This window comes from Alexandromys fortis, unplaced genomic scaffold, assembly GCF_014885135.2.
Source record: "Alexandromys fortis isolate MF-2015 unplaced genomic scaffold, M_Fortis_MF-2015_v1.1 scaffold_258, whole genome shotgun sequence".
Taxonomy (NCBI): Eukaryota; Metazoa; Chordata; class Mammalia; order Rodentia; family Cricetidae; genus Alexandromys; species Alexandromys fortis.
Window position 1 is genome coordinate 60,084 of NW_026068132.1, and position 18,090 is coordinate 78,173.

The 18,090-nt window shown below is 45.3% G+C and overlaps 2 protein-coding genes across 8 annotated transcripts in view; one reads left to right on the forward strand and one right to left on the reverse strand.

The window, feature by feature from the left end:
• The first annotated feature begins 7,209 nt into the window (after window positions 1-7,209).
• On the forward strand, window positions 7,210-14,798 carry Oxa1l (OXA1L mitochondrial inner membrane protein). Its single transcript, XM_050126225.1, has 10 exons — window positions 7,210-7,334; window positions 7,742-7,891; window positions 9,467-9,680; window positions 12,816-12,959; window positions 13,150-13,235; window positions 13,391-13,555; window positions 13,708-13,812; window positions 13,912-14,074; window positions 14,292-14,372; window positions 14,450-14,798. Exons 1-10 carry the CDS (start codon window positions 7,272-7,274, stop codon window positions 14,572-14,574), a joined length of 1,296 nt encoding a protein of 431 aa, XP_049982182.1. The 5' UTR covers window positions 7,210-7,271; the 3' UTR covers window positions 14,575-14,798.
• Window positions 14,799-15,520: 722 nt separating this feature from the next.
• Window positions 15,521-18,090, reverse strand: part of Slc7a7 (solute carrier family 7 member 7) — a 48,073-nt gene continuing 45,503 nt past the window's right edge. For all 7 annotated transcript variants that reach the window (XM_050126214.1, XM_050126217.1, XM_050126220.1 and 4 more), the window contains exons 8-10: window positions 17,586-17,735; window positions 16,352-16,535; window positions 15,521-15,977 (exon numbers count right to left, since the gene is read on the reverse strand). In XM_050126214.1, coding sequence (XP_049982171.1) covers window positions 15,874-15,977; window positions 16,352-16,535; window positions 17,586-17,735 — 438 coding nt within the window. In that variant the 3' untranslated portion in view covers window positions 15,521-15,873. The remainder of the gene's footprint in view (window positions 15,978-16,351; window positions 16,536-17,585; window positions 17,736-18,090) is intronic.

Here is an 18,090-nt window from a genome sequence, read left to right on the forward strand (position 1 = left end):
TCTTTTCTCATTCTGAAGGCTGTCATTTTGTCTTGTTGACTGTGTCCTTTGCTTTACAGAAGCTTTTCAGTTTCAGGAGGTCCCATTTATTAATTGTTTCTCTTAGTGTTTGTGCTACTGGGGTTATATTTAGGAAGTGGTCTCCTGTGCCAATGTGTTCAAGTGTACTTCCCACTTTCTTTTCTATGAGGTTCAGTGTGACTGACTTTATGTTGAGGTCTTTGATCCATTTGGACTTGAGTTTTGTGCATGATGATAGATATGAGTCTATTTTCATTCTTCTACATGTTGATATCCAGGTATGCCAGCATCATTTGTTAAATATGCTTTCTTTTCTCCGTTTGTTGGTTTTTTCTTCTCTGTCAAAAATCAGGTGTTCGAAAGTGTATTGATTAATATCCGGGTACTTTATTCAGCTCCATTGGTCCTCCTGTCTGTTTTTATGCCAATATCGGGCTGTTTTCAGTACTGTAGCTCTGTAGTAGAGTTTGAAGTCAGGGATTGTGATGCCTCCAGAAGTTCTTTTATTGTACAGGATTGTTTTGGATATCCAGGGTTTTTGCTTTTCCATATGAAGTTGAGTATTGTTCTTTAGAGGTCTATGAAGAAATTTGCTGGGATTTTGATGGGCATTGCATTGAACCTGAAGATTACTTTTGGTAAGACTGCCATTTTTACTATGTTAATTCTACCTACCAAAGAGCATGGGAGATCTTTCCATTTTCTGATGTCTTCTTCAATTTCTTTCTTCAAAGATTTAAAGTTCTCATCATACAGGTCTTCCATTTGTTTGGTTAGAGTTACTCTGAGATGTTTTATGCTATTTGTGGTTATTATGAAGGGTAATATTTCTCTGATTTCTGTCTCAGCTCATTTATCATCTGTATAAAGGAAGGCTACTTACTTTTTCGAGTTAATCGTGTATTCTGCTACATTACTGAAGGTGTTTATGAGTTGTAGAAGTTCCTTAATAGAATTTTTGGTGTCGCTTATGTAAACTATCATATCATCAGCAAACAGTGAGACTTTGACTTCTTCTTTTCTGATTTATAGCCCCTTGATCTCCTTTTGTTGTCTTAATACTCTAGCTAGAACCTCAAGAACTATGTTGAATAGATATGGAGAGAGTGGACAACCTTGTCTTGTTCCTGATTTCAATGGGATTGCTTTGAGTGTCTCTCCATTTAGTTTGATGTTGGCTGTTGGCTTGCTATATTTTACCTTTATTATGTTTAGGTATGTTCCTTGTATCCCTGCTCTCTCCAAGACCTTTATCATGAAGGGATGTTGTATTTTGTCAAAGGCTTTTCAGTGTCTAATGAGATGCTCATGTGGATTTGTTTGTTTTTTTTTTTCAGCTTGTTTATATAGTGGATTTTCGTATGTTGAACCATTCCTGCATCTGTGGGATGAAACCAACTTGATCATGGTGGATGATTTTTCTGATGTGTTCTTGGATTCAATTTGCCAGTATTTTGTTGAGTATTTTTGTATCAATGTTCATGAGTGAGATTGGTCTGTAATTTTCTTTCTTAGTAATGTTTTTGTGTGATATGGGTATCACGAGTAACTGTAGCCTCATAAAAAGAGTTTGGCGATGTTCCTTCTGTTTCTGTTGAACACCACATCCCTTTAAGCTGCTGTGATTTCCCTTCACAGACTTCTCTGTACAGTCACTTATGGAGCTGAAGCTATCCACTTTAGTAAAACTTCCTGTCTTTTTTAATGACTCAGAAAAGAATGTTTTCTACTTCTTTCTAGCTTCATTCTTAGCATGCTTCCACTGACACTTTGGGCTTCACTCTTTCTCTGAGTTCCATTGCTCACTGAACTTGTGGCTGACCTTCAGGCCAACTTGGACACGGTGGCTTTCTCTCCTCTTCTTCATCTTATCTGGGCAGCTGTTGAGATTTATTTGGCCTGCTCTGAAGTTTTTCTTTTAAATTCTAATAAATTTTTTTTATATTCTTTTGGTTTTGGTTTCGGTTTTCAAGACAGGGGTTTTTCTGTAACTGTCCTAGATGTTCTGAAACTCACTCTGTAGGCCAGGCTGGCCTCAAACTCACAGAGATCCATCCATCTGCCTCTGCCTCCCAAGCGCTGGGATTAAAGGCGTGTACCACGGTCACCCGGTTCATATTGTTTTTGGTGGCAGGGACTGGGGAGATATGTTTTTGCCTGTTTGCATATCTGTGCACTACAGTGCACACCTACATGTTTGGAGCCCACAAGTAGGCATCAGATCTCCAGCTCACAGTTATGAGCCACAGTGTGGGTCCTGGGACTCAAACCTTGACTTGTCTTCCACCTTGAACCATCTCTCTAGCTTTTTGATATTCTTTTTTTTTTAAGCACATTCTTAACTGATGAGAGTAATACATATTTAGTGCATGAAGACTTTTCCACAGCACACCTCCTAATAAGTGCCAGTCCCTATGAGTTTATGGAGGCCAATTACATTCAAACTACCCCAACTATAATTACATGCATATTTTTAAAAGATTTATTATTTGTTGTGTATATAGTGTTCTGTCTGCACGTATCCCTACAAGCCAGAGGAGGGTACCAGATCTTATTACAGATGGTTGTGAGCCATCATGTGGTTGCTGGGAATAGAACTCAGGACCTCTGGAAGAACAGTCAGTGCTCTTAACCTCTGAGTCATTTCCCCAGCCCTAATTACATATATATTATACCATGGATATTATTTCACAGGCCACCGAGTCTATGTATAAATTTTTAGTCTTTTTTTCCCCTGTGCCTTAGTTTAAATGGTGTCTTCAAATTCATTTTTTTCTTTTACAGTCTAATATGCTATTAGTTGATCTAGTAAGTGAATTATTAATTTTCAAGTATTCTATTTATTTTCTTTCTTTTTTCTAAGATATGTTATCACTACATAGCTCAGAATGACCTCAAATTCACTATACAGCCAAGGATGACCTTGAAGTTTTGATCTACCTGCCTCTATGTCCAAGTGATGGAGTTACAAGTATGTGCCACCATGCCCAGTATATTTAGTGCTGGAATCAAACCCAGATTTTTGTGTATAATGGGCAATCACTCCACCATCTGAGCTACATCCCCAGCTATACCACATTATGTCTTTGATCTCTATATTTTTTAAAGACAGATCTTCTCTGTGTAGCTTTGGAGCCTGTCCTGGAACAAGTTTCTCACAGAAATCCACCTGTCTCTGCCTCCCTGGTGCTGGGATTAAAGACGTGTACACCACCATTGCCCAGCCAATCTCTACATTTTCCACTTGGTTTTTATTTAAATTCTCTGATTTTTGCCTTTGGCTCTCATTATATTAATTTCTTTTAAATTATTTTGCTTTCATCTTGGTTTTTGCTTGGCTGTATTTGTTTTGATTTTGGTTCTAGAGAGTAAATCAAGAGCCTCATATATGCTAAATATGGTCTTGTCATCCTTTAAACTCTGAAACTGGGCTGTTTCAACATCGTTTTCTGCTAACTCATTGTCTCTGTTATTTCTGGGTTTGTTTATTTTAATTTTTCTCTGTTCCTATTGACATTTCAGATTTTTTAATAATTTATTTTTATTTCATGTGTATGAGTGTTTGCCTGTGTGTATGAATGTGTACCACATGCTGATGCCTGATGAGACCAGCGGAGGGTGATAGATCCGCCAGAACTAGAATCAGAGACATTATGACTCACTGTGTGGGTACTGGGAACCACATTCAGATTCTCAACCACTGAACCATCACTCCATCCCTGATTTTTCAGTCCATTGTATGTCTATTAATTTTTATCAGATATTAAATAACATGAACATTTTATTGTTGAGTGTCTACATTGTATTGTGTTGCTTAAAGTAATGTTCTGTTTTGTTTGGGCATGTTGTGTAGATCAGATTGATCTCTTTTTTTTGTTTTGTTGTTTTGTTTTGTTTTCGTGCTTGTTTGTTGAGCCAGGATGTCACTATGTATCCCTGGCTGTCCTGGAACTCACTATGTATATCAGTCTGGTGTAGCACAAATTCTAATTGTTCTTAATAATAAAAACCTGGAGTCATATATTGGGGTAAATGCTGAAAAATCAGAGAAGTAAAGGAGCCTGCCACTAGAGAGACCTTTTACCTCTACCAAATCCTCAAATGGGAGTGAGCAAGATCCTGTCTCTACGAACCCTCAGACCGAATGCTCTGAGCTCCTGTCTCTTCCTGCCTTATATTCCTCTCTCTGCCCAACCTAGTGCTGGAATTAAAGGCAAGGTGTGATCCCAAGTGCTGGGATCACCTTTGTATAAGCTCTGTTTCTCTTTTAGACAGATTCAACCTCACGTAGCCCAGGGTGCCCTTGAACTCACAGAGATCTGTCTTCACCTGTCTCCTGCATGCTGGGATTAAAGGTGTGTGCCACCACTGCCTGGCCTCTATTGCTAACTAGTGTGGCTAGCTCCACACTCTGATCTTCAGGTAAGCTTTGTTTGTTACAGCACAAACAAAATATCACCACATTCTTGTCTTCAACTCACAGAGAGACACTTGCCTTTGCCTTCTGAGGGCTTGGATTAAAGCTGTGAGCAATCACATCTGGCTGAAAAAAAGGTTTTGGTGTATGCGTATTGTTCTTGTGATTATATATGTGCACTATATACATTCCTGATATCCACAGAGGCCAGAAGAGGATGTCAGATGTCCTGGTTCTGAAGTTACAATGAATTGGGAGCTGCCATATGGGTGCTGAGAACCAAATCCAGCTCCTCTGCCAAAGCACAATGCTTAACCACTGAGCAATCTCACCAGCTCCTATTAATAAACTTGTTTGTATTTATTTAGTCCACAATTTAAAAATATCAAGCACTAGTGACTTCAATATTATTTATTCTTGTCAGGTGGTATTATTAATTATAAATGATCGGCCTGTAGCTTAGGCTTGCCACTAACATCTGTGAAGCCAGATGCAGAAGAAGCAACATGTAAAGTCCATAGATGGGGTAATTGAGCCTCGAGGCAGCATGTAGATTAATAGAAATGAGTGTATATAAGTTGTAAGAGCTAGTTAGTGGCAAGCCTAAGCCATAGGCCTAACATTTATAAGTAATAATAAGTCTCTGTGTGATTATTCGGGGACTGGCTGGTGGGACAAAAAAGTTCACCTACAGAGAACATTCTAATAAAATTGGAAAAAATCTAATAGAAATTAAACAAAAATCAACTGTGGTGATTGTTACATAATTTTTGTAACTACCTTTTATAAAACACTAAATGGTTTTCCTTTTAAATGGGTAAATTGTATCTCTAAAACACTCTTACAGGGGCTGGAGAAATGGCTCAGTAGATAAAGCACTTGTTTTGCAAGCATGAGGACCAAACTTCAGATTTCTAGAATGCATTTAAAACAGAGCGAGCAACTTGGCAGTGGTGGCACATGCGACAGCCCAGTTCCTGGGAGAGAGAAGCAGGTGGATCTCTGAGTTTGAGGCCAGCCTGGTCTACAGAGTAAGTTCCAGGACAGTCAGAGACTACACAGAGAAACCCTGTCTTGAAAAAAAATACAAAAATTGAGCAAGCATAGCAATTGCCTATCCTAGCACCTAAGAAGGCAGAGAGAGCAGACCCCAGGGCAAGCTGGCTAGCTAGACTAGCTGGAATTGATTAGCTCCAGTTCAGCAAGACTATGCCTCAATAGAGAATGGTTGGGGCAGACACCCAATGCCTACTGTGGGCCTTCACGTGCAAGCACACATGCACATATATAGGAACATGTATACACACACACACACACATTCCAAAATAAAAGTCACAAAATAAATTTAGAGAATAAATTTAGAGGCCTAATATGGCTCAGTGATTAAGAGTACTTGCTTCTCCATGGTGAGGATGAGCATTCAGATCTTAGAACTCATGTAACAAACATCTCTAACTCCAGCTCAGAGAAATCCCATTCCTGTTTCTGGTCTCAGAGAATGTGTGTGTGTGTGTGTGTGTGTGTGTGTGTGTGTGTATGTGTGTGTGTGTGTCTGTGTGTGTGTGTCTGTGTGTGTCTGTGTGTCTGTGTGTAAAAAAAATCAGCTAAAGGTTAAAGAAGTCCTTATTCCCCCAGAGAATTAGCAATTCCTGTCTGGTAGCATGTGGAGAACTCGACATGATCAACCCCACCGTTCTCAGAAGTAATTTATTTTTCACATTACACATCTTTTTCTTCTAGACAAGCTCTCTATTCATAACCCAGGCTGGCCTTAAACTCACCATCTCCGGTCAACAGCTTCCTCCTCAGGGCGGGGACCACAGGCACGCGATGCCGTGCCCAGCTTGCTTCGCCTTACACTTAGGGAGGCTTTCAGTTTCAAGAAATACACAATGAATACAAATAGTCTACAAATAGTTGATAACAAGCTCGAAGCAGCAGATCAATGACATCATATTCAACTTCCTAGAAGCTGCCTTCCCTCCAGTTCTGTCAGATTCCAGGCTACCTTCGAATTTCATTGGGTCTGTAATTACAGTATTATCTTTCATTAAGAATCCATTGTCGGGGCTGGAGAGATGGCTCAGTGGTTAAGAGCATTGCCTGCTCTTCCAAAGGTCCTGGGTTCAATTCCCAGCAACCACAGACCATCTGTAATGAGGTCTGGCACCTTCTTCTGGCCTTCAGGCATATACACAGAATATTGTATACATAATAAATATATAATTATTAAAAAATTTTCAAAAAAAGAATCCATTGTCAATGAACAAGAGAAAAAAAACATGCCAAGCACAGATATGATGGCTATTGTTCTGTTTTGACTTCTCTGGTTTGCCTGTTTGTGTGGTTATTTCCGGTCGGCGATTTTGTTTCTTTGCTTTCTTTTGGTGACAGAGTCTCTCTCTTGTAGTCTAGGCTGGCCTTAAACACACTAGGTAACTCAAATTGACCTCAAACTCCTGGCCATACTCCTGCCTCCACCTCCCAAATGGCTGGGACCATTCCAGGCGTGAAGGTTATTTTTAACCCAAGAAATCATGGGACAATTACGGTTTACAAAATTTATAAAGGGCAACATGGGAAATATGCCATGTTTACACTGCCACTAAACAGAGGTCACCACCGCGTCTCTAAGCTTTAATCTCTTCGCGGTCTTGTTGCCCACGTCCCCTATAGAGGTTTATTAACCACTTCAAATATGACCGCCTTAGCTTCATTCTCCCTCGCCGCTGTGACGTCATGGCAGACTTCCTGCCCATTTCCAAAATGGCCGCTCCCGTAGCGTCGAAGTTCTAAGTGCGCATGCGCGAAAGTAAGCTCTCTTCCCTGCAAAATGGCGAGGAGTTTAGTATGCGGCCGCCGGCAGCTTCTGTGCCTCCTACGGCCCCAGCGTTCGGTAAGGTTGCGTCTATACAGCCGGCATGCTGCCTTGTCCCTGTCACCCGAGCTGAGGTCATGAGGAGACGCTGACCCGGTCACTATAACCTGCGTGTCGTGACCTCGGGTCGCGTGAGGACGCTGCAGGGTTACGTCCAGGGGTTGGTGGCCCGGTTTCTCTTAACTGTCTGGGAGCTGCCTTCGACCCTGAGCCCTGACCTCTGAGCCCCGTCGCCTGGCTTCAGGAACGGGATGCGAGAGACCGGGGCCCGGCCCGGGCTGCACCCTGCATGCTCCGGTGCACGCCTTCGGGGCCTGCAGACTGCGCGAGCAGAGTTGCAGTGCCCCGACTGCTGCAGCAGGCTGTCTGCGGGACAGCGGGGTCGCTGGGACTCAAGGGGTTCCCCTCTCCTTTCACACGGTCAGTTCCACAGCGTCGCAGGGTCCCTGAAACCGCTGGCCACCGAGCTCCTCGTCGCAGCCCGCCTGGGTAGTGGGCGGCCACACTCTGCTCTTCTCACAGCCCTAAGCCCTCGCTGCATCAGTACTTCTGCCACCTTCTTTGCAGAAGCCCAGGTAAGAAGTCCCCACGTTTGCCAGGAGCGCAGCTTCTTGGCCAGTTTCTTTTGTTCTGTGTTTTTGTCATTTTGAGAGAGGGAATGTGTAGCAGAGTTCTTTTCCACACTCCACACGGTTCCTAATAATATTAGCCTCTCCGTTTGGAATAGAAATAGAGTCTCAGTAATTCGGCGGGGAAACTTTTGAAAGTACGTGAGAAATTTGTGGGGCTGGTGAGATGGCCCAGCAGTGCAAATGCAGCTCTGGGAACTTGAGTGCCAATCCTGGAACCCCAGTAAAGGTGGAGCCAGTTGTGTTAGAGTCCCTAGAATCCCAGCACTTGGGAGGCAAAGGCAGACAGATCTCTGAGTTCAAAGCCAACCTGGACAACATAGCAAGTCAGGGCTGCATAGTGAGACCCTGTCTAAAAAAAAAAAAAAAAAAAAAAAGTAACCAAGCAGTGGTGGCGCTTGCCTTTAATCCCAGCACTCGGGAGGCAGAGACAGGCATATCTCTGAGTTCAAGGCCACCCTGGTCCACAAGAGGTAGTTCCAGGACAGGCTCCAAAACTACAGAGGAACCCTGTCTGGAAAAAAAGGAAAAAAAAGTAAAGGAGAAAAGCGAAAACTGGCTCCACAAAATTGTTCTCTGACTTCCACATATGCCATGGCGTGCGTGCCTACCCACATCATGCATGCACAATAATACTAAATTAATTTAAATTTTGTGTTATATCCAAGACACTGATTACCAGAGTGGTGGCAAGCCAATAATGTGAACTGTGATTATGGGTGTGTGTATTTACATACTAATATTTGTGCTTCTATGAATACTGTTTCTTAGAAGACTAAGTAGGTTTGTTGATTTTTTTAAAGATTGATTTTATTGTATGTGTATGTGTGTGACTGTGTCCATGTGATCTTGGGTGCCCATGGACACCCCGAAGAGAGCAATAGAGACCCTGAAGCTGAAGTTACAGGTGGTTGTGTGCCTGCTACAAGGGTGCTGGGAGCTGAAACTGGATCCTCCACCAGAGCTCTTAACCCTTGAGCCATCTCTTGGGGATAAACTCTATAATAGAGCTCTTGGTTAACATGTACGGGGCCAGCCTGAGCTGCAGAGCAATCAAGAGCCTGCCTCCAAAACTCACCCCCACCGTCCCAAAAAAAGAAATTGAAAAAAAAAAAATTGAGTTGACTTAAAAGAGGAGCTGTGGGCTGCGGACTAACTTGGTGGTCTGTGTACTTGTCAGATGTGGGTGAGGCCCTGGATTCGGTGCCCAGCACAAAATAACAGAAAAGAATCCCAAGCGCTGTAGTTTCAGAATATAAAAAGGATGGTGACCATGGTGCTCCAAAGACCAAAGTCTGGGCAGCGGGACATGAAAAGCAATCTCCCTGCCTCCCCTGGGGGAAACCCTGAGACACTCTAGTTCTTATACTAGTGGTAAAAGCAGGAATGTGTAGACCTCCTTGGGCATCTGGAAGAGCAAGAAGTCAAAGCAAGAAAATGTAACCCAGAACTGGTTAGTATAAGGGAACCTTGCCTCTTGTGTGTCCCACTTATGATGATTCTTGGTCTCCTTTCTCACAGGTCCAGGCACCCCCTGTGGTTCCTGCTACCCCCACCCCTCCTGTGGTACCTGAGGTGGCTTCTGGAGGAGCTGCAGATGTAGCCCAGTGCGCTGCAGAGCAGAGCTTTGCTGAGCTGGGACTCGGGTCTTATACCCCTGTGGGGCTCATCCAGAACCTCTTGGAATTTATGCATGTTGACCTGGGCCTGCCTTGGTGGGGGGCCATCGCCACATGTAAGAGTGCATCCTGAGGAGGGCAGAGGGAATGGGGGCAGAACCTCAACAATGGCAGTTGTCAGTGGATTAGAAACAGATGCAGACAGCGAAAGGTCAGAAAAGCAGATGATTCAACCTTTACTTCCTAAAGAGCATTGGAAAACTAGGTGTCATGTATGATTCAGAACATACAGCTATTTGATTGTGACCCGGGAGTTGGAGTAGGGAACCATATATATTAACAGTAATGAAGCTACCCTGACTTAGCAGAAAGAAGGTTGGGTCAGGTACTTACACTCCCAAATTAGAAAGCTGTTCTCATTGCGCTTAAAAAAGCTGAAACTGAAAAGCTGAAAAACCAAAAAAAACAAAGCTGAAACTGTTTTCGTCATGTTTCTTCCTGGGGAGACCAGTAGGACTTTTTATCCTCAGAAGCTAGGTTACGTGTAGAACTGTAGCTCAGTGATAGAGCACTTGCCTGTCGTGCCCAAAACCAGCCCGGGCTTCATAGTAAGACCCTGTTTTAGCGTTCCTCTGACCCCAGTGCTTGGGAGGTCGATGGGATGCAGACATCCTTAGTTAAATAAAGAGTTCAAGGCTAGCTCAGACCTGAGTCGCTGTTCTAGTGCTGTGCAGAGACACCGTGATCACAGCAACTCTTATAAAGGAAAGCATCTAACTGGGGATTGTTTACAGTTTCAGAGGCTTAGCCCTTTGTCACCATGGTGGGGAACATGTCTTCATGAAGACAGGCATGGTGCTGGAGAAAGAGCTGAGAGCTACATCCTAATCTATAGGCAGACAAGAGAGAGAAGTCACTTTTTGAAACCTGAAAGCCCACCCTCAGTGACACACTTCCTACAAGGCCACACCTACTCCTACAAGGCCACACCTCCTCATGCCACTCAAATAGTGCCACATCCAATAAGTAAGCATTCATATATGTGAGCTTTGGAGGCCATTTTTATTCAAGTCGCCATGCCTGAGCGTCATAAAAGCCAGATGGTGATGGCACACACTTTTAATCCCAGCAAAGGCAAGTGGATCTCTGAGTTTGAGGCCAGCCTGGTCTACCAAGTTCCAGAACAGCTAGGGCTGTTATACAGAGAAACCCTGTCTTGGGAAAAAGAGTTTTCAACAACTTTGAGCTAGATGTGGTAGTATACACCATTAATCCCTGGAGGAGGGGGAGCAAAGACTGGAGAGCTCTGTAAGTTTGAAGCAAGCCTGAACTATGTAACAAGTTCCAAGCTAGCAAAGGTAATAGAAACCCAGGAAAAGGGGGTGCTGGAGATGACTCAGTGGTTAAGAGCACAGCTGCTTTTGCAAAGAACCCAGGTTCTATTTCCAACACCCTACCGTGGCTCACAACTGTCTAACTCCGGCTCTAGAGGATCTGATGCCTTTTTGTCCTTCATAGGCATATATACAGACAGGCAAAACACCCATACACATTAACTAAAAATGAATCTTTTGTTTTTACTTTATTTTTTTCTGTATGTATGAGTGTTTGTCTGAATGCATGCCTGTGCACCACGTGTGTACAAGGCCTGGATGCAGCCAGCTTGCAGCTGTGAGGCAAGTGCTGTACCACTGAGCCAAATTCTCAAGCCTTTGGTTTTTGAGGGGGTTTTTTTGTTGTTGTTGTTTTTTTTTTAAGATTAATTTTAAACTGCGCATTGGTGGTGCATGCCTTTAATCCCAGCACTCAACGGGCAGAGGCAGGCAGCCTGGTCTACAAGAGCTAGTTCAGAACAGTCTCCAAAGCTATAGAGAAACACTGTCTCGAAAAACAAAACAAAAAAATATTTAATGTTATTATGCATGCACTAAATTTAATATTAAAAAACTCATGAATGTGTGTGCATGCATGCATTTGCCTGTTAGTCTGTACATTTACCTGCGGAAGCCAAATGGGTATTGGATCCCTTGGAACTGGGGTTAGAGGCAGTTGTGAACTACCTCACATGGGTATTGGGAACCAATTCAGGTCGTCTGCAAATACAGCAATCACTCTTAACCACTGAGCATTCTCTCTAGCCCACCCCCTTGGTTTTTTTGTATGGGACAGTAAGACTTCACACTCTTGATACTCTTGGCCTCTCTGGTGCTGAGATTAGAAGCACGCCCACCATCTTGGTTTCAGTCCCTTCCATTTATGCTAAGTATATAAACAGCTTTAGCATGCCTGTGTGTTCTTTGAGGGACCCAGTGGGCCCACTTCTTTCTAGTCTTTGACCCTCAGCTAAGATCACCTCAGTGTACTGCTGGTGGTGGCATTACTGAATCATCTTTCTTATCATAGTTGGTCTTCCTGCATTTGACACACTAGAGCTTTGGCTTTTGTGGCAATCTTTCCTATCCTCTCCCCCTAATTTCCTGTTTTCTAACTACACTTGCCTAACTTCACCCTTCTTCAGGGATGGTATTCCAGCTTGTGTCCTTGCTTCCTTCTTAGCCCAGGCCACAGATAGCGTAAACTAAGTATTTGTTGGCATGGCCAGTAGTCAGGAGTATGTGTAAGGAGAGAGGAAAGGTTAAGCCACCAGAATGTGGTGGGTTACTACGTTAGGGACTTGTAAAAGTGACTGGCCAGCTTTGTTCTAACCTGGGTATGATGGCAAATAGCTGTGCTTATAGCAGTAGGGAGGCTGAGAGAGAAGGCTCATGAGTGTAGGGCCAGCTCGTATACACCAAGACCCTGTCTCAGAAAATGAAATCATACTTCATTCTAAGACTCAGTTCTGCAGAGGTGCTGAGCAGGGTAAAGGTAAGGAAGATGTTCTCCCTTGATCAAGAGTGACTTCGTTTGTGTATTTTCATCTGAGTGAACAGTTGAGGAAAGGGTCTCCACTGATGATAGAAAGTTTGGAGCCTATTGAAATACAAAAGGAATGTTTGCTTGCTGGCGGACGGTAGAAACAAAAAAATCCCTGCCTGTCTGCTTAAAGAAGTTATGCTGAACTTTTATTCTATGGCAGCAGTCTGAGCCTTGAAGAGCTGGGTGTGCCCTGTCCTTACTCCTGGGCCCCTTGGGTGACAGCCACAGTGTGGAAAAGACTGGAATAAGACTTAGAGTGAGGACCTGAAACCTTCATTCTTCTGGCTGCAGCAGCTTTTCATTTCGCTCCAAGCCCATGTTGTATTTTCCAGGTACAGTCGTTGCCCGCTGCCTCATTTTTCCACTGATTGTGAAGGGCCAGCGAGAAGCAGCCAAGATCCACAACCACATGCCAGTGATACAGAAGTTTTCCACCCAAATCAGAGAGGCCAAGTTGGCAGGAGACCAGGCAGCGTGTGAGTCGGCCGCAGGGCAAGTGTGGGAGAGAAGCACCGTTGACGGGAGGCATTCTGCTGTGGGGGAGGGGCGGGTGCTGCACTTGGGCGGTTCTGGTAAATCCTTGGAAAGGTCATGGGCCCAAGATGAAGTTGTTCACCTTCCCTGACGTCACTCTCAACCCAGTGACTCATTTCCCTCCCCTCGCAGTTTACAGGGCCACCATAGAGATGACACGCTATCAGAAAAAGCATGACATTAAACTCTTCAGACCGCTCATCCTGCCTCTCACTCAGGTGAGCTTATCCATCCTGAACCCAGTAAGCTCTGTCCTGCTTCCCATGTCCCAAGATCCCCAGAAAAGCAGGGGACGGTGATGTGCGTAGCTTTTAGTAATGGGGTCCTGAAAAAGTACCCGTTAGATGTGTTGACTGTTTATCCTCTGTAACAGGCCCCCATCTTCATCTCCTTCTTTATTGCCTTGAGAGAGATGGCCAACCTGCCTGTGCCCAGCCTACAGACAGGTGGGCTCTGGTGGTTCCAAGATCTCACGGTCTCTGATCCCATCTACATCTTGCCACTGGTAGTCACTGCCACAATGTGGGGTGTCCTTGAGGTAAGCTGGGGCTAGCCAAGTGTGAGACCTGCCAGTAACCGGGAGAAGGGATGAAGTGGTATGCAGAATGTACCTTCCATTCCCTGGAAGAGTAGAGTTGACGGGTGAGAGATTGGAATTCACTGTTCTTTTCCTCAACCCGTTTCGGGCAGCTAGGTGCAGAGACGGGCATGCAGAGCTCTGACCTCCAGTTCATGAGGAATATTATCAGAGTGATGCCGCTAGTGGTCTTGCCCGTGACCATCCACTTCCCCTCGGTAGGTAACGGCTTTGTTCTGCTTCCAAGTCCTTCCGCCTAGTGCCTCTGAACAAGCTGACTCGACAGAGCTCTGAGCATCTTCTCTTCTCTCACGCAGGCAGTGTTCATGTACTGGCTCTCCTCCAACATGTTCTCCCTGTGCCAAGTGGCCTGCCTCCGGATTCCAGCTGTGCGCACAGTGCTCAAAATCCCCCAGCGTGTCGAACACGACCCTGACCAATTGCCTCCTCGGGAAGGCTTCTTGAAGAGTTTCAAAACAGGTAAGGGGTAGCGGGCAGGCAGTGTGGTGTGGTGAGGAAACCTGTAATCCCAGCAAGGGAGCCGCAGCAGGACTGCACTGCCTAGCCACCCGAGGCTCCATAGTGGGTCAAGACCAGCCTGGGCTATGGAACTTGAGACTTTTCTCAAAAAGGAAGGGGATGGGCGGTCAGGACCAGGAGAAAGTCGCCTGAAAATGAGAGAACTCTCCTCACACAGGCTGGAAGAACGCTGAACTGGCACATCAACTCCGAGAGCGTGAACAGCGAATGCAGAAACACCTGGACCTGGCTGCCAGAGGTGAGGAAGCCCTTCAGGCTCGAGTCTCTTCCATTTCTTCTTTCTCTCTATTGACTGAGATTTCTCTCTTCTCCCAGGTCCCTTACGACAGACTTTCACCCACAACCCTCTGCTACAGCATGATCCGAGTCGCCCTCCCAACACCCCCGACAGCAGCAGCAGCAAGCCCAAGTCAAAGCCTTGGAAGGACACTCTCGGCTGATTGCTGTCCTGTGCTCATTCTGATAAGAACCGCATCTTCAGGGACTCCTGCACACAGACTTGATGCTGTGTCCTCGCCCCAAACCTGGGAACTCCAGGATTTGGAAGTGTCCGTTTTAAAAATTGTTTGTACCACAGACTGAAGAGACTTCCTCCTGTGTATAAAGAGCACTAGAGAGGAAGCACCTTCTCATCCAGAGTTAGTAAACGTCTGTCTTGTCTGGGCTTCTTGTTTGTTAAACACGGAAGGGGAATGGTAGAACCTCACTCACCCTTGCTCTTGGGAAGGAGCTTTGGGTTTTAACCTGAGCTTCAAAGCTCAGACCTGCCTCCCACGTTGTCTGTCTGCATCTGCGTTTGCACTGTAGAGATGATAGGCAAGACTGTGTGGTGGTCTCTTGTACTGGGGACCGACCCTACATCTCCAGCCCTGAGCCATGTTTCCTGACCTACCCCCCAAGATTACCTATACAGTTTCTTTAAGAAGTAGGTGTGTTGGGATTCTGAGTGGTGATTTGGAAGAATGAAGGGGGAATGACTCAGCAGGTGGGAGTTCAAATCCCCAGCACCCACGTGAAAAGCTGGGCGTGGCCCTGTTCTTACATCTCTAATCCCAGTTCTGTGGGGTGTGGAGACAGGAGGATTACTTGGGCTAGCGCCAGGTTCAGTGAGAGACCCTGTCTCTGGGGAATAGGGTGGAGAGTGACAGACAGGACACCTAGTGTCTTCCGGCCTCTGCACATGCAGCACACAAGAAAAGGGGAAGTTCTTATGCGCTAGCTTTTTACATTTATAACATTGTAGTGCGACAGTTCACATGTTTTTATAAAAATTGGCTTTATAACCTTTTGGCAGCCGGCTCCTGAGGGAGAAGTTGACTCATCTCCGATCTGTCTTTAAACTGCATAAGCACCCAGAGTTACTAAGTAAAGAAAAGTCACTCAGACTGTAGGAACATAACCTTTTTATTGTTTTGCAACTTTGACAGTTTTGTGTCCCTCTAAAGGAGACAAGTTTGGAGCATTGTTGGTCCCTGTGAAGGAAAGGAGTGGGTAGGCACACCCAGGCATTTCCAGAACCAGGCCCCAGAAGTGGCCTGCTTCTTGCCACAGTCTGCATTATCCCTTTATGAAGTCTGAAACAACACATAGCAAAACAAATAAATTATTTTTCATCCCTCAAAAGCAAGTTCAAAGTTGAAGCTGCCGAGACTGGGCTCCTGGATGGAGTACCTCCAAAGAGGTTCTGGCCAGTGGGACGTAAGAAGCACCCATTTGTCCACATCTCAGAATTCCAAGCTCTACTTAGACTTGCGACCTTGTTGTTTGGGCATCTCTCTATCTTCCAAATCCAGTTCTGTAGCAACTGACATGCAGAGGATCTGGAGGTACCGTGTGGTGGAGGCTACAAAGAGAAATCTGAGTTAAAACTAGAAACAGGTTCAGGGGGCTGAGTTCAGCGGCACCAAAGGGGGCTGGGCCTGAAACAAGCTAAGCCATATGATTAGAAACAGGTACCACACTGGGCGGTGGTGGCGCACGCCTTTTAATCCCAGCACTCGGGAGGCAAAGGCAGGCGGATCTCTGTGAGTTCGAGACCAGCCTGGTCTACAGAGCTAGTTCCAGGACAGGCTCCAAAGCTACAGAGAAACCCTGTCTCGGAGAAAAAAAAAAGATACCAGTTGTGGTAAGGGGGACTTGGGAGCTTAGGTTTGCAGGAAATGGCAAACAAAACCAGTCTATTGAGGTAGCTGAGCAACTGGGAGATCCAGAGCTTACCTACGATCCTGCGAAGGCAGAGAGGTCGCTTGTGCTCGGGGACCCTGACGATGAGGAAGTAGAAGGGCAAACCTGAGAGGGCAATGGCAATGCCGATGAGCGAGTTGATGGTGTCACTGTAAAGTGGGACGGCCACCAGGAAGATGGTGCAGAGGCAGAAGACAATGGGGAAGAAAAGGCTGAGCTAGGGACAGAGAACAACCCGGAGTTAGCTCGGCGTGCGCTTGGTTGTTGTTTGGAGGTGGTCTCCCTTTGTGGCCCAACCTAGCCTTAAACCCATGACCCTCCCTCAGCCTGAATGCTAGGATTGTAGGCACGGGTTGCTACACCCAGCTCAGAATTGCTGACAGCCTAGATAATCCTAATCCCCTGAAGATGAAAACACTGAAGGGCTGGAGGTAGAACACAGTGGTATAGCACTTGCCGGACATCAGTACTCAGCCTCCTTTCTGTTGTCCGCATGCAGGCACCACCAATTCCTACCATCGTTTGTTGGTTATTTTAGGGCAGTGGGGTGAGACTGCTCAAGATCCAACCCAAGGCCTGTGCAAGACAGGATACACCACTGAGCTGGATCCCCAATCCTTGCTAGGCTGTTTGTGGAGTTGTTGGCTCACCGGCCTTTACATGCTACCACTGCCAAGCTCCCCAACCCTTGTGGGTTTTGGGGTTTTTTCTTTCCTAGAGACGTTGGGTTTTTTGTTTCTTTAATTCATATGGGTGTTTTGTTGCATGTATGTCTGTGCACCACATACCTGTCTGGTACCAGAGGAAATGAGAAAATACTAGATCCCTTGAAACTGGAGTTACATTTGTGAGCCATCATGTGGGAACCGGAAAACCTGAATCCTCTTCAAGAATCAGTGTTCTTAACTACTGAGCCATCTCTCCAGCCCCTGTTGTTAGTTTTTTAACAATTTATTTATTTTCATTTTATGTGTCTGAGTGTTTTGCCTGCACATATGTGTGCCTAGTACCCACAGAGGATCCCCTAGAACTAGAATTACAGACAATTGTGAGTTGCCATAAGGGTGGTGGGAATCAAACCCAGGTACTTTGCAAAAGCATCAAGTACTCTTAACCTCTGAGCCACCTCTCCAGCTTAACCCTTGATTTTTTTCATTGCAGATACATGCCACTATGCTTGACGTACAATAAACTCTTGTAAGATTCCTGCAGCAGCAGTTCTAGCTGCACTAAATGGAACAAAGGTAGGGGAAGGGAAATGGATTACCTTGAGAGGGCGAGGCCGGTCAGGTTCCTTCCAGCGTAGATAAAGCTGACCCACGATGGAAAGCCCCACAAAGAACCAGTAGCTGAAGCTGTAGTAGTTAATGAGCTGGAAAATGTCCTCCACACACAAATAGACCAGTGACAAGATGCCCTGTTGATGCAAGTACAAGTCAGAACTCTCAGGCCCTGGTTGTTCTAGGTGCTTTCTACCATGCTTAACCCCCTCCCAGGCCCATCCCAGGCCACATCTTCATAGTCTCCATGTTTGCCTTCTGCTCCAAACCCTGCAGCACTCTTGGTACTTAATTCCTCCTCTATTAAAAGAAGCTTGCCTTTAGTCAGGTGGTGGGGGTGCGTGTCTTTAATCCCAGCACTAGGGAGGTAGAGGCAGGTGGGTCTCCATGAATTCAAGGCCAGTCTAGTCTACTGGAGTTCCAGGGCAGCCAGGGCTACACAAAGAAACCCTGTCTGAAGTAGGGTGTGTGTGTGTGTGTGTGTGTGTGTGT

What these genes read in the sequence shown, in the direction of transcription:
- Oxa1l (XM_050126225.1), top strand. Translation starts at nt 7,272, where the DNA reads ATGGCGAGGAGTTTAGTATGCGGCCGCCGGCAGCTTCTGTGCCTCCTA. An exon ending in CAATGTGGGGTGTCCTTGAG is followed by an intron (nt 13,556 to 13,707) that starts GTAAGCTGGGGC and finishes CGTTTCGGGCAG; the next exon opens with CTAGGTGCAGAGACGGGCAT. An exon ending in CTTGAAGAGTTTCAAAACAG is followed by an intron (nt 14,075 to 14,291) that starts GTAAGGGGTAGC and finishes CTCCTCACACAG; the next exon opens with GCTGGAAGAACGCTGAACTG.